The sequence below is a fragment of the Panthera tigris genome, chromosome B4 (genome assembly GCF_018350195.1).
Source record: "Panthera tigris isolate Pti1 chromosome B4, P.tigris_Pti1_mat1.1, whole genome shotgun sequence".
NCBI classification, from domain to species: Eukaryota; Metazoa; Chordata; class Mammalia; order Carnivora; family Felidae; genus Panthera; species Panthera tigris.
In genome coordinates, this window is record NC_056666.1 from 39304945 (window position 1) to 39319943 (window position 14999).

Here is a 14999-nt window from a genome sequence, read left to right on the forward strand (position 1 = left end):
TCTGATTCAACAATTAAGTGATAACTTTAATTCCTAGGAAATATTTGTTTCCAGAGAAAAGACACGTTTCTCTCTAAGCCAGGAGGCATAGTATACATTCCCAGGATTGTGAATTCATACATTGTTATGTTTCACTATTATTATAGATTTCATTTAGTAAAATTTTTGTCAGTGCAAATGATTGTATTGTATTTCTGAATCTAGTGGCTGCAGGCTAGGCCTCTCTTTGAGTTCCCTAGTTCAGTGCAATTAGTTACATACTCTAGGAGAATTAGTCACAAAGTGTGTCCAGCGCAGAGCCCATACATCACTAGACTCAAGCCATCGGGCTCTAGTCAAGAGGTACTTAGACTAGGATTCTAGAGAAGAGAAGAACAGAAATGGCTTTACAGACTTTGCTTCCTACTCTGTAGAAATAGCTCTGTGATGAGTTAACCGGTTTCCTCTTTACCGCTCCCCAGCCCCCTCCAGTACGGTCATTGGCTGGGCTGCATCACGTCATAGTTGTTTGGTACACATGGAAACGCAGGCATTTTTGTGTGTGTGAAACTGGATACGTGTCTGCATTTCTCTTTTTGTCTCGTCAACGCAGAGGAAAACTTTGCTTATTTCTCAGACACTTTGAGGCTAACGCAAAGAGGCATAAGACCTTAAATTTTGCTCCTAGTTTTTTCATAGTTATTAATTTTATGATGTTGGCCCATTCTGTCATTCATTCATTAGGTACCTATTGATAATACACATAAAACTGGGAGCACTAATTCACAAATTCAGTGAGGTCACAAGGTACAGGATCAGATATAAAACTCAGTTTCCATATATTTGCAAATAAACGATCTGAAAATAAAACTAAGAAAATAATTGTATTCACAATAACATCAAAAGAATAAAGTGTTTAGGTATAAATTTAACAAATATAAGACCAGTATCCAGAAAATTACAAAACATTGCTGAGGGAAATTAAAGAAGAGTTAAATGAGTGGAAAGACATCTTATGTTCATGGACTGGAAGAGCCAATATTGTTAACATGGAAACTTTCCCCAAATTGATCTCTCTACTCAAGCCAGTCCTATCCAAATTCCAGCAGGGTTTTTTTTTGTTTGTTTGTTTTTGTTTTTTTCAGAAATTGACAAAGTAATTCTAAATTTAGATGGAAATGCAAAGATCCACAACAGCCAAAACCATTTTGACAAAGAAGAATAAAGTTGGAGCACTTAGGTTTCCTAATTTCAGAACTTAACTCTCAAACCAGAGTTATCCAGACAGTGTGATGCTGGCATAAGAATATTCTATTCTAACTAAACTGAATCAATAGTCTAGATAGTCTAGAAATCAGCCTTTGTGTTTATGGATGGTTGATTTTTAACAGAACTGTCATGACACTTCAGTGGGGAAAGGATGGTCTTTTCAACAGGTGGTCCTGGGAAATTCACATGCCAAAGGATGAACATAGGCCCTTAATTTCACAAAATACATGAAAACATTAACTCAAAATATATCAGAGACCTAAATGTAAGAGTTAAAGCTAAAAACTTTTGGAAGAAAAATAATGTTCTAGACCTTGGGTTAGGCAGAGATTTTTTAGATGTGATATCAAAAGCATACTTTGTAAAAGGAAAAATTGATGTTAGACTGCACCAAAATGGGAAACTTTTGTACTTCAGAAGGCACCATTAAGAAAATGATGAAAAGACAAATGGTGGGTGAGATCATCGGCTAAAAGGCAGGATGGGGTGGGTGAGAGAGGTCAGTGGAAAATTTGAAGACCGAGTTGAAGATAGGAGGTATTCTCTGGTAGAATGGACAAACACCTCTTAGGAGAGCATGGCAGGGTTGCAAAGCAGAACTGAGTCTTCCATTTGAAGTTAGTGATCAGAAACATAGGTGAAGCCAGGTAGCCCAGCTGTTATTTTCTCTGCAGCTCCATCTTGCTGGTGGTTCAGGCACAAAGAAGGCAGATACTCGCTTGAACCAGAGGAGGGACTTTGCTGCGCTAGTATAGTGGAGAGGCGGCTGGGGGACAAGAGCAAGTACATTACGTGTAATTAGTTTACCCATGATACCAGTATTGCCTGTTGTTGTAAAGATTACAGATTGTTTTTTGGCATAGCATGCGTGCTGAGCAGTGATCCTTACACGTCCTTCTGGTACTCGAAGGGTGCTGTTTGAGGGCTTGGTCTGATGTTCCCCTAGCTGACATTTTCATGTTTTTTGTTTTTGTTTTTGTTTGCTAAAATGTCAGAATGTTGAGTTTCTCACTGAATTGTGTGAATTCAGCTCTCAGCTCTCATAGGCTTTTTGAGGCAAAGGGGATTAGGAAAATGGGTAAAGAGATACTAAAATGTATTATAAACAATAATAATTATTAAAGCTAGGTTGTACCAGTACAAAACTATTCAGATTTGTGGAATAGAATAGAAGGTCCAGAAGCCATCTCAAATATATGTAAGAATATAGTATGTGATAGGGTGACATTTCAGAATATGGGGAAAGGGTAGATCAGTCAGTAAACATTGTTACATCTTTTCCTTATGTCAATATAAAAATACGTTATCCACAAAATTATGGATTAAAGAACCCCAAGAGCATTAGAAAAAAAATGTGGAAATTTATGTCACTGGTGACAGTAGAGGGATTTTCTAACTATAAAGGCAAATCATAAATCAGAACTTTTGCTTAAGTGAAATGTTTAAACTTAGGTATGCCACAAAACATTACAAAGCAAAATACAAACAGTAAAAAATATTTCCAACTATGTCATTAAAATATAAAGAATTCTTACAAATTATTCTTTATAGACGGGACTTTAGGAGGAAAGAGAGAAAAGAAAGAAGCGTAAGTAGCCAAACCTATAGAAAAAAACTTAATTTCTAGAGTGAAAGTTAACACAAATTAAAAGGTTGAGGTACTTTTCTTACCTCGCAGATCGGCAAGGTTTTGTTTGCCTATTTTTTATGACTAACCTCATTGTTGGTAAGGGGGCTAGTAGCATCTTATGCGAATTAATATGACCTTTCTGGAAGGCAGTTTGGAAGTATCAGTAAAAGCCTTAAGGTTTCCAAGCATATTTTGAGCCAGTTCCACCTCTGGAATATATTACAAATACATAATTCTGGATAAGTACAAATGTTTGCTGCAGGAATGTTCATTAGGGCATTATCTTATAGAGAAAAAATATTTTTAATAGCTTACATATCCCTCAAACTGGGAATTTATCGAATAGTTACAACTACACGCATTGCAATATATGCAGTCATTAAGCATACACGAGAATATTGAGAGACACAGAAAAGTGACCATGATAATGTTAAATGAAAAAGACATTACAGAATAGGATGCCTGTGCAATCTTACATTTATAAAAATAAAAACGTGTGTATGTAAGGGGATGAGAAGTAAGGACATATAAACATACTAACTTTGGGATTCTGGTTGATTTTTCTTTGTACTAATCTGTATTTACTGCAGTGCCTATGTGTTTCCTCTTTCACTGAGAAAACGTTATTTTGTTAAATTTAGGAAGAAAGTTTGTAAGGAGCAAATAATTTGAAGAACTATGAATTTTCTTTTTGTAGGCCCAGTCGGTACCTCCTTTTTGACCTGGTGCAGTATGTCTTTGCTATGGCTCACAGACCTTTCCTCCCGTACCCTCTGCCACATTTTGCCTATCAGTAAGTAAAGTGCTTCTTTTTATGCCTTCTAAAATAGACCTAACTCGATACATTTGTTTGTAATGCTCTCTCACTTAGGGTTATAGGGAGTATGTTCATTACAGTGGAGTCTCTGAATCTCTAAGTAGGAGGTGCTCCTGATGTCTTGATCTTAGTCTAGGATGGAACCAGAGGTGTCTAAGAAAGGGAGTGTGGATTACTGTGGATGAGAAGTACAATGTATGTTGAGAGGTAAAATCTATAGTTCTTCAAATTCTCTCCATAGAAACCACTTAGTTAATTTGTAGAAGTGTCTTGCTTAGGAGGTTGTGTAAAGGAGCAATGAGATTTCCTTCTGTTTCATACCACTCACCAGACGTCGAAAGGGGATCCTTCTTTATTAAACCAGTCTGATCATGTAGTTGGGGGAAGGGGAAGAAGCCAGGTTGATTTGGCCTTGTGGTCTCCTTATCTTCTTTCTTCTTGCCCTGCTTCTTGGTTCACTTCTTCCTTTTGCAGGTTTAGGATCTCAGAATTATGTCATTTAACAGTGGTCTGGTCAGGGAGACTTTCAAATCCAGTTTGCCAGAGATTGACTTTTCAAAAATTTTTTCCATTTTTATTTTATATATTTTTTTATTTTTAGAGAGAGAGCGTGCGAGCAAGGGAGAGGGGCAGAGGGAGAGAGAAAGAAAGAATGTTAAGCAAGCTCCACACTCAACGCGGAGCCCAACACAGGTCTCGATCCCACGACCCTGGGATCATACCTGGGCCCAAATCAAGAGTCGGACGCTCAACCGACTGAGCCACCTAGGTACCCCATGCCAGAGATTGACTTATAAACCAACATGGCAGTTCACTCCTGCATTCATTCAGCAAATATTTATCAAATGCGTCCTATGTCTTAGGCAGTGCACTAGGAACTCAAGATATTATACTAAACCCTCAGAAAGCTTGTGACCAAACAGAGGTGTCAGAAAAGTAGAATGCAGTGTGATGATAATATTTATTGAGAGTGTTCTGTCTTTCAAGCTGCCTACTTCATTCTCATTTGATACTCAGTGACTGATATCAGTAGGGAAGAGCACATAATGTATGTGAAGGAGGAGGGTTGAGGATGTAGCTTAGAGAATACTGCCATTTGGAGGATCTGCAGGGTGAGGGGAATTTACCGAAAGGCCCAAAATGAGTAATCAGACATTTAAGTGAAACAAGTAGAGTGTTTGGAAGCCTAGAAACCAAATGGAAGGGGGTGTTTTAAAGAGGAAATGACTGTTTCAAGAAGGGGAGCCTGGCTGTTTCTTCACATCTGTATCTCCTGCACCCAGAACAGTACTTGACACACAGGAGGTGCTCTGTCAGTATTTGTGTGATGAAATGCTGCAGAAAAGTCACATGAGGTAAAGGACTTACAAACGTCCACTGGGGTTGGTGGTGAGGTCACTGATGTCAGCGGCTTCGGCACAGGGCAGGGGTGTTAGCCAGATTGCCGGGAGCTGTCTCCTCGGCAATGCATGAAATTGAGAGTTACCTTCAGCTGGAGTTGGCGTATGCACACGGAGTGGCCCACTGGGGACACAGAAATAGACAGCGGAAGTCGTCTGTCAGCGTAGAAGCAGAGCACAGACAGTCGGTTTATCCGAGAGTTTTAATTAAGCTGTGGTAGCCCAGTAAAGTCCCCTTTTCTGCCACTGGGACACGTGGTCTGGAATCTGAGGTTTTATATGTTCCTGGAGAAATTTTGGCCAATCTTCAGCTTCCTTTTTCATTTTTTTATGCACATTGGAATGATGTTAAGTTTTTAAAAAGCTCTGGAACCCCGTGTTCCGTGACCCACTGAAGGCCCACTGGGTCAATCAGATAAAAGCAGAGCTGGTCTGGCTGTACTGACAGGTCATACTCCAAGCATGGACTCCCAGCCTGTGCCCCAGTTCTCTGTGGGGGCCCTGGGGAATTCCTGGGGGCCTCGACGCTAGCTGAAACCCACTGCCCTGAGTGTACTTGACAGGATCTCGGTGGCAGAGATAAGGAGAGCTCTATTTTGACTAAGAGTGGAGAGATGGCACTAATTGAGGCAGGCAGCTCTCCGTCCTGGGTGGCTTCCTGGTTTGCACCCTACATCTTAGGCTTCTCCTTAGTTTTGAATTCTTTTGGTTCCTTTGGGGGGGGTCCTGCTTTTAAGGATTACAGTTTACATCTAGCATAGTACTCAGCTTGCCCTGCATTCTTAACAGAAGCATATGTGAATGTTTGAGGTTTAAATTAGATTAGATAAGTTAAATGAGATTTGAACATTGGATAGTTTTTGTTTTGTTCATAGTAATGGCTTTATTTTAGTTTTCATTTGTTCAGATTTGTTGTATCCTTCATGAAGAGTAAGGAGTGCCACGAGTTACGGCAGTCAGGCTGGGGTAGCTTGAAAGGGAGGGGAACCTCACAGGTAGTGGTGCCAGGATGTTGGTTATTTTCTTTAAAAAACAAAACAAAACAAAAAACACAAAAAACAAAACACCCAAAAAATCAGTGAACTCCTATCTCTACAGCAGCGTCTCTCCTTTTGCTTCTTGCAGGCTCGCTTGAGTATTGGCTATGGAGATGCTTACCACATATGCCCTATTTATTCCTTTTTCCAGGTGGATAGCACGACTCTTTGAAATAAGTCCGTTTGAGCCCTGGACAACGAGGGATAAAGTGGAGCGGGTGAGTGTGAGTGTGGTGAACATCTGCCTGGTGGGCAGGTGCCGGGCCGAGAGCTGCAGAGTTGGAGGAGTTAGAACTGATCGTTGTTTGCTTGCTGGCGTGGGTTATTTTCATGCTCTTGTCTGTTATCCTGTCTGAGGCCAGCTCCGTGGCTTGGGCCTTGTACCTCACGCTGTCTTGGCCTGCTCCAGTGCGTGCGTCCTCCCCAAGCTTCTCTGGGATGTGATCTGATTTCCTTCTCTGCTGGAGCATACCCAACGGCACACAAACATGCCTTTAGTGCTCCATTTTTTTAAAGATGAAACCCTCCCCTCCCTCATGTCCCTTCTGGCTACCATCCTGTTTGTCTGGGTCCCTTTTAGTCATAGCCCTTCAGGAGAGCTGTCTATTCCTGCTGTTAACCTCAGCAAGAGCCCACTCCAAGCTTTTATTCCCTTTTCTCCCCCACAAACTGCTCTTTGCAAGATTACCTATGATCACCCCTTCTCTCCTTGAACCCCTGTCTGCCAATCTGTTTTCTGGCCATCTCCATGTTCCCTTGCTTTTCCTCCTCTCACTAGGCCATGCTTTTCGGTTTCTCTTCCTGACTTACCCTCTCCTCCCTGATCTATACACGCTGGGGGACCCACGAGCTCTGCCCTCAGCCCTTTGTATTTTTGCTCATCCTCTGAGCAACCTTCAGCTCATCCCATGCTCCAGCTGCTGTCTGTAAGCTCGTGGCTGCATTTTTATCTCCAGCCTTGAATTGCGCCCCCACCCTACCCAGCTGCAGACTCTTCCATGTATTTGGGTATATTACAGTTTTCTGAAACTGAACGTGTCCACAAATAGAAGTGCAAACCTGCTTCTCTCCTGGCTTCCCTCATCTTAATTAACGAGGTCACTCTTCTCTCTGTTACTCAAGCCAGAAACCTAGGCATTCTCCCCTGATTTATTCCTTTCTTTTTCTGGATCTAAACCAGTGTTGTCCAATATAACTCTCTGCAGTGATGGAAATGGTTTAGAATCTACATGTTCAAAACATAACCCCTAGCAGCATGTGACTGTTGAACATTTGAAATATGGCTAATGCAGCTGCAGAAAGAAGATTTGAAATTTATTTACTTTAATTAATTTAAGTATAAATGAGAATTACCACATTTGGCCAGTGGCTACTGTACTGGGCAGCACAGCTGTAGACCATCAGCAAGTATTATTCAGGCAGCCCTCAGAATACATGCCAGATGTTACTACTCCTGCCTCTCCCTGCCTTTTATTTTTCTTCAACTTTTTATGCTGAAAATGTGTGTAATAGTAGTGAACATTTTCATCTTCCAGAAAGGTAAGAAAGGTCTCCACTCTGCCCGCTGTAATCATTTCTTTCTCATTCTCTTTTTTATTTTTTTAAGTATTTTTTTAAGGTTTATGTATTTATTTTGAGAGAGAGAGAGAGAGAGAGAGACTCCCAAACAGGCTCTGAAAGAGAGAGACAGAGACAGAGAATCCCAAGCAGGCTCCACACTTTCAGCACAGAGCCCAGCCCAATGCAGGCCTTGAAGTCAGGAACCATGAGATCATGTCCTGAGCTGAAACAAAGAGTTGGATGTTTAACCGACCAAGCCACCCAGGTGCCCATCTTTTCTCAGTCTCTTGACCAGTGTCTGGCTGCCTCTCTTGTCCCTCTACATTGAGTTGGACTCCAGAGCTCTGGCTTTTCCCGTCTTGCTGTCTCCCATGCTAGTCTTCCTCACTGTGTGTAGAAGTGTTTCTAGGGAGGACATGAAATAAAATGAAAATACGATACTATCTCTACTTTTGAAGGCCTGTTGACCGTTTCTCAACCAGAACAGTCAAATTATCCTATGAATGTTACCTAAAACTTAAAATGCAGACAAGATGAGAAAACAGTCTTCAGGAAACAGATGTGAATGGGCAGGCATTATCCTCCCCTCTGACACACTGTGTCTGGAAAGAAGATCTATCCTGTCTACGTTCATGACAGATGGGACTGGAGGACTGACTGTCAGAGCACTTCAGTGTATCTTATGCTAATGTGCCTCTTACACTGATAATGGAGCCGGTGTTGATACAGTAGGCTGAATGGGCTTTGGATTTGGTTTGGAGGCTGTCTCACAGCACTCTAGTAAAAGGATTGCAGACTTTGTCAGGTGGGTGAAGGGGCATGCTGCTCTATATGCAGATTGATTGTCTTCATATGCTTTTGGATGGTCTAGGATCATGGAAGTCTTCCAACTCCTTCTCCTTCTCTACAAACAAGATGGGTTTGGTGTTTTAGATCTGTGGTGAGCATCAGTCTACCAGACTAAGTATAGCAGGAGCACAAAGGTTAATGGATTATCCCTTAATGAGCAAGGAACAAATGCTAATTATCTCCCGAATTCAGGAGTGAAAACAGAAGCAGAAAGGAGAATTGGGGAATGGGCTAGTTCTGCATTTGCCCCTACTTTATTTTCTTCCTGAACCTCCTGTAAAGCTACCCTGACAATGGTGACTGGCGCATCTCCATTGCAGATTGATTTCTGTTTCAGTCTGTAGAATGGCTCATCTATAGCCAGTGTTCTGTGCTCATGGGTTGTGCTGGGGACCTTTGTGCTGCTGTATGGTGACCTTGCCTTTTTTCCCCACTTGCACTCTTTCTCTGTGGTCTGCTTTTAGTGAGGTCCAGGAACCAAAAACAGCCACGTATCCTTTGAAAACAAGTCTCGGTAATGGGACTCAGGCCAGCTTGAGTGTTGAAGTGTTGGTGGGATAGCACTTCACGTTTGGGTCAGTTTTCAGTGTTCTCTGTGGTTCTGTCTGTCCAAAGCTTCACGTCACAGACATGGTATTGCCACACCTGCCTGGCTTGGAGGACCTCGGAATTCAGGCAACACCCCTGGAACTCAAGGCCATTGAGGTGCTGCGGCGCCATCGTACATACCGTTGGCTGTCATCTGAAATTGAAGATGTGAAGCCGGCCAAGACTGTCACCTTCTAGTGGCCCCTGAGCTGCTCTGGGGTTTTGGTGCTGGTTGGGTCACCCGGCAAGCGACCAGCCCACTTTCTTCGGAGAATCCTGTACATAGTGAATGTGATGCCTCTATTAAACCATCTGAGGTTAAATTCTGCTGCAGCCCTTTCTTTCTTGGCTTATAAAACGAAAAATTCAGTCATTTAGAATTTGAACACAGTTTCTTTAAATATATGTATTTAATGACATATGTTACTTATTCTCTGAAATATGGAAGGATTTGAGTTTCTCTATGTCAGGCTATTTCTGGCATATGTTTTGGAAGATGAGGACCCCTTTTTAATGTTAAGATAGTGTGATCACCCCAAGTGATATGTGATTGTCTTTTTAACATCCATTAGTTGAGAAAATATCTAGTGCCCCATAACTAATCCGAACTTATTCCACAAGGTATTTAAAAAAATGTATCTTAATGACATCCACATGCACTTAAAAATAGTCGGTACGTGTAAAAACATTGTCTGTAGATATGGGTTCTCAAACTGCTTGCGGTAATTCCATAGTCCTCTGCTTGGATCTGAAGTCCCCGAGGCTTCTGTCCCGCTGCTGTTTGGACGACATCTAGGTGATTTCAGATAATGGTTGTGGATGGATTTTCTCCCATGCAGTGGAAGTGCCATGGTCTCTCTTTAGTAATGCCAATGCTTAAGGATTAGAACTTTTTACATAAGTTATTAATATTGCAGCCAAGATCCAGATGAACAGTTGGTACAGTGTGAGCAAATCCCTCCGTGCAGTAGGATTAAGAACTCCCTGTAATTTGTGGTGAAGCCAAGGTGACCAACTGCATCCCCCTGCAGTGTGACCCCTTGGTCTGTAGGAGGGGAATGTCCGTGAAAACCCTGTCCAGTTCTGGCAACGCCCATCTCATCCTCACAGAGTAAGGTACGTGAGAATTGAAGGTGAGTTCTCTACCTGCCCTCTGTGTGCTCCAGAATCTTTGGTCCCCAGATGGACAGAGGTCGGCTATTCAGGTGTGGTCGTGGACCAACGGCATCAGTATCACCTGGGAGCTTGTTAGAAGTCTAGAACGCCAGGCCCTACCTCGGTCCTGCTGGATCAGGAGCTGCATTTTAGAAAGGTCCCTGGAAGATCTGTGTGCACATTAGTGGAAAGCACTGCACCGAGTGGTGCCGTTCCTGTTACTCAGGTGGCTGAGTCCTACCCAGACCGAAATCAGAATTTCTAGAGAAAATGCCCAGCAATTTTATTAAACATGCCAGTTTATTCCCCTGCATGGTAATGTGTGAGAGTCGTGTTCTAGGGAAAGGAGCCCAATTCCAAGCTTCACTTTTTGTCTTCAGCTAAGATAACTTGTTATTTCGGATGATACCCTGGTTGGTCACAAGCCAGTCGGTAGGCACACAAGATGGGTGGGTGTGATCTGAAAAGAAATCATAATTCTATAATGTACAGTGTCTTTTCTTACAGAACCTGCATGTTTCAGCAGTGCTGTTTCTCATCTCTTTGGAATCATAAGTCATGGTGCCACATACTTGCTTTCTCTAAAACCGTAATTCAACCCTTTTCTTTCCTGTCATAACCAGTGCCTTCTTTTTTATTTTCTAATGCATCCTTTATTATCCTCATATGAAAGTCATAACTGCTCTCACCTAACATGTGACCAAAATATAATAACAGACAAGAAATTAAAGTAGGACACAATACAGTAGCACGTACTCCAATATACTGATGTGTGCACTGCCATACTGAAGGCATTGTGAAGTCGTCAGCTGCTTGCATCCGCTGGGCAGTCACAATGGCACGAATGTAAACTGGCCTTATACAAGGGGCAGGAGTTGTACTGCCACCAAAATACCGTGAGCGCTGTCGCTGTTTGTGATACCAGCTTCTGTATTTAGTGAACACCTTGTGAATTTCAGAGCACAATATAATCCCTTCCTACGTTTATATGGTAACTGCATTCTTAGAAAATGCAGCATATATTAAACCCATCTGAGAAGTTCCTTAGATCTGTAAAACAGAGTTGGACTCTAAGTTCAGATGATTACAGATGGGTTTTGGGAAGTCATATGAGATATGTTTCAGCTCTTCACTTGCGTGTTCTGACTCACTGTGGTAAGCCTGCCACTCCTGGTTTGTGCCCCCTAAATGCTCATGGTGCCCCTCAGTCATTGTGATAACCAGACATACCCACAGCTTTCCCCAGATGCCTCTAGGGGGATTTACCACTATTGCTGTGATCTCTGCCGTGGAAATAGTTGAAAAATATGTTGCATTCTTGTCTCGGGGGTCGAGGGATGGATTTAGGCAAGATGATGGTTTAATTTAAAAGTCTGAAACCCCATTTGAGCAGAAGTATACTATTTCCCTCACTTTCCTGCCAGTCGCGCAACACAAGCGCCTAACATTGTTGGCTTTTCTGTCAGGTAGGCCCAGGGCATACCATGGTTCACGCTTCTCACTTGACTTCTTTCTTCCCCTGCAGTACACTCCTCAGAAGAGCGTACATTTGAAGTTCAGAATGCAAAAAGCTCCCATAGCTCCTCTGGTGCTGATTCTAGTTAGGTCAATTAAAAGAATAGACTCGTTAGTCATAGTTGGCCACAAAGTAGAACAATAACCAAACTTCTGTGGGTGATTTTGCTGGGTTTCACTTCCGGGTCAGTCAACCCCTCTGATACTGTTCCTTTGTTTGGGCTGCCCTCCTTTGCTTGTCCTCTTGTACTTCTTCCTGAGACCAGTGCCAAAGTTTCTCTTTAATCTTCCTTGACTCCTAGGAATCTTGTTTGCTTAATCTGGGTTGCCTGGCATTGCTCCTCAGCTCCAAATCAAAATGCCAACTGCCCGTGAAGGAAATGTCCAGTGGGCCTCCATTAAATAAATCACGACCAGGCAGCAAGCACTTTTTCTGATCCTTCTGCATGCATGAAGTCAAACTGCTTTCTTTTTCTCCATTGCTTATCTCCTCCTCTCCAGGCTCTTTGGTTTTCTATCTCTTAGGGAAGATAGCCTTTTTACTCTTCTCATATTGTTCCCAGGAAGGTCCACTTGGATCCTGGTGACTTGTTCCCACAGGACAGTTTATGTCCACGTCTAGCACATGCATATTGTGTCCTCAGCTGAAATAATACTGTCCTAAGTCCCACCATTAAAGATTTTCACCCATTCAACTAGTGACAAAAGGTAAGGGAACATGCAGCCCCTGCAGTCAGTCTGGATTCAGCCTGGGCTTCAACTCTCCCCAGCTGTGTGAACTGGGAGCGTTCAGCCCTTTCTGGGTTGTTGTTCCCTCGCTCAACTGTGTAAATAGGTTGTGGTGAAGATTCCTTGAGAGCGTATAGATAAATCACATATTACAGTCATGGCAGAAAGCAGATGATATCAGCTGCTGGATAACTTAGCCTTCTGGGTACTCTTGTGCTAGATGATGGGAATATAAGGATGCTTTCCACTCAATGAATTCATAGTTTAGTAGCAGGAAACAGACATAGAAGTAGTAATTATTGTGCCTCAGTATTGATTTTTAGGTTTCTAGGAGGGCAGTTTATCAGTATAGAAATTTTCAAATTATAATTTATTGAAATAACCATAATTTAAATTTTTTTATATTCAACCCACAGTTCTAATTTTAAATTTATTGAATTTCACAATTTATTTTAAGGGGTTCTTACAATTTAGTTACTTAAATTTCCGTTGATAGTTAAATTCATTTAAAAAAATAATTTAAGGGGTACCTGGGTGGCTTAGTTAAGTATTTGACTCTTGATTTCAGTTTAGGTTTTGATTCATGGTTCATGAGATTGAGCCCCATGTCAGCCTCTGTGCTGACAGCATGGAACCTGCTTGGGATTCTCTCTATGCCCCTCCCCATTCACTCTGTCTCTCTCAAAATAAATTAATTTAAAAAAATTAAATAAAAATAATTTGGTAATTTAATAAATTATTTTTTTCTGTTAAGTTTTATAACTTAGGTTTTGCAATATACAAAACCTTTCCATGTACTTGAACAAATCTAGTAAAGCTAATAATTATATAACTAATATTAAAGTCTGGTAATCATGATACTATTTATAAACTTTGTAAAATTCTCGTACCTTTCAACTTGAAAACCAAACTCTAAATTAATAAAATATGCATTTGAAACTGGATTCATAAGATGAATCTGTTAGACTCTAAAATGCTAAATCCTTAAATATTATAAATACTTTCCATACCAAATGTGCCCAGGCTATTCCCAAATTAGACCTAGAATATTAATCAAGGTTTGAATTACCTCATTCTGTATATTTAGTTTTAAGTCTTTTACAGGTGGAAGACCTTTAGCAACTAAGGAGGCAATTATACTATCCCAAGCTTTTTGGAATTCCTTTCTCAGTGCATGGAGATTGCAGGTGACTAGGGATGGTGCCCTGGGCACGAAATCTGGGCCACTCATATCCAGGTTGGTTCTTTTCATGGTAAAGAAGGATGAGCTGAGTGTTAATTTATTGGAGCTTTATGTTGTTGTTGTTGTTGTTGTTGTTGTTGTTGTTGTTGAGACTTCAAATCATGCTCTCACAGGGGTGCACTTAGAGCCCGTGTTCTCTGGATTCAGGTTGCACATGACTTGATCGTCACAGCGGATTTCAGCCCACAAACTATAAACCCATCCTATTTGTCATTACATTGTCATTTATAATTTACCTACACTTACCATTACACCTCTGTAATGCAACAAATGTATTTATCTTCTGATCCTACTGTAAATTCCTTTCATCATGTTCTTCATGGCCTTCCTGTACATCTCCCTCAGGTTTGCTTTGCTCTAAGGTCACCTCATATACTTTATCCTAATGACAAATGTGAATTCTATAATGGAAGCATATATGGAGATCTATGTGACAAGCTTTGGGAGTATGAATAAAATGCTGTTTCTGAAAGGGTTGGGAAAATTCCACAGAAAATGGATTTTAAAGCTGCCTTGATAACCAGGAGGACCATGTGAGTGTGTGTGAATTTGTTGTATGTGTGTTTGGGTGAAGAGGAAGCAATCTCTTGGCATAAAGAGAACAGCATTAGCAAATGCACTGGGGCATAGAGAGTAGGTGGTTATCAGTGGGAGGCAGAGTCCATGTGTTGGGAGGGGAAGGGAATGGGGAGTATAACCTTTACCTTGGAGGTTTAGCAGGTAAGCTCTATACAGACTTGGGTTCAAATATGAACTCCAACACTTCTCAACTGGAAATTTGGACAAATTACTTAATTTCTCTCTCAACCTCAATTTCCTGGTCTATAAAAGGGAGATGATGGTGGTAATACCTACAAATATCTACATCATAGGATGGTAGTGAGGAATTAAGTGAGATAATACATGTAAAATGTTGAACGTGGCCCATAGTAAGCACTAAGTAAAAATTAGCTGTGGTCATTTAAGTAGGAAATACCATGGCTGTCTTAGTCCATGCATTTGTTTCCTGACATAAGTAATGGCTCCCTTTCCTGAGGGAAGGAGTAATCCCTTTTTTCCAAATACTGGAAACAGGGGCTTAGAGAAGTCCACATTAATGAATTGCCACATTAGTAAGTAGCTGAGCTGGTTTTCTGATCAGCGTCTCTCTGGCTACACAACTGGAGACTTGTTCCAGGAAAGGTTTAAGGATGCTCAAGAGAAATGGACATGGACCGATTTACATTCT

At 41.3% G+C, this 14999-nt stretch overlaps 1 protein-coding gene across 1 annotated transcript in view; it reads left to right on the plus strand.

Annotated features, from left to right (window-relative positions):
- Positions 1-9456, plus strand: part of NDUFA9 (NADH:ubiquinone oxidoreductase subunit A9) — a 37426-nt gene extending 27970 nt beyond the window's left edge. Inside the window, exons 9-11 of the mRNA XM_015540843.2 lie at positions 3576-3671; positions 6284-6350; positions 9157-9456. Of these exons, the coding sequence (XP_015396329.2) occupies positions 3576-3671; positions 6284-6350; positions 9157-9327 (334 nt within the window). The 3' untranslated portion in view covers positions 9328-9456. The remainder of the gene's footprint in view (positions 1-3575; positions 3672-6283; positions 6351-9156) is intronic.
- Positions 9457-14999: the final 5543 nt, after the last annotated feature.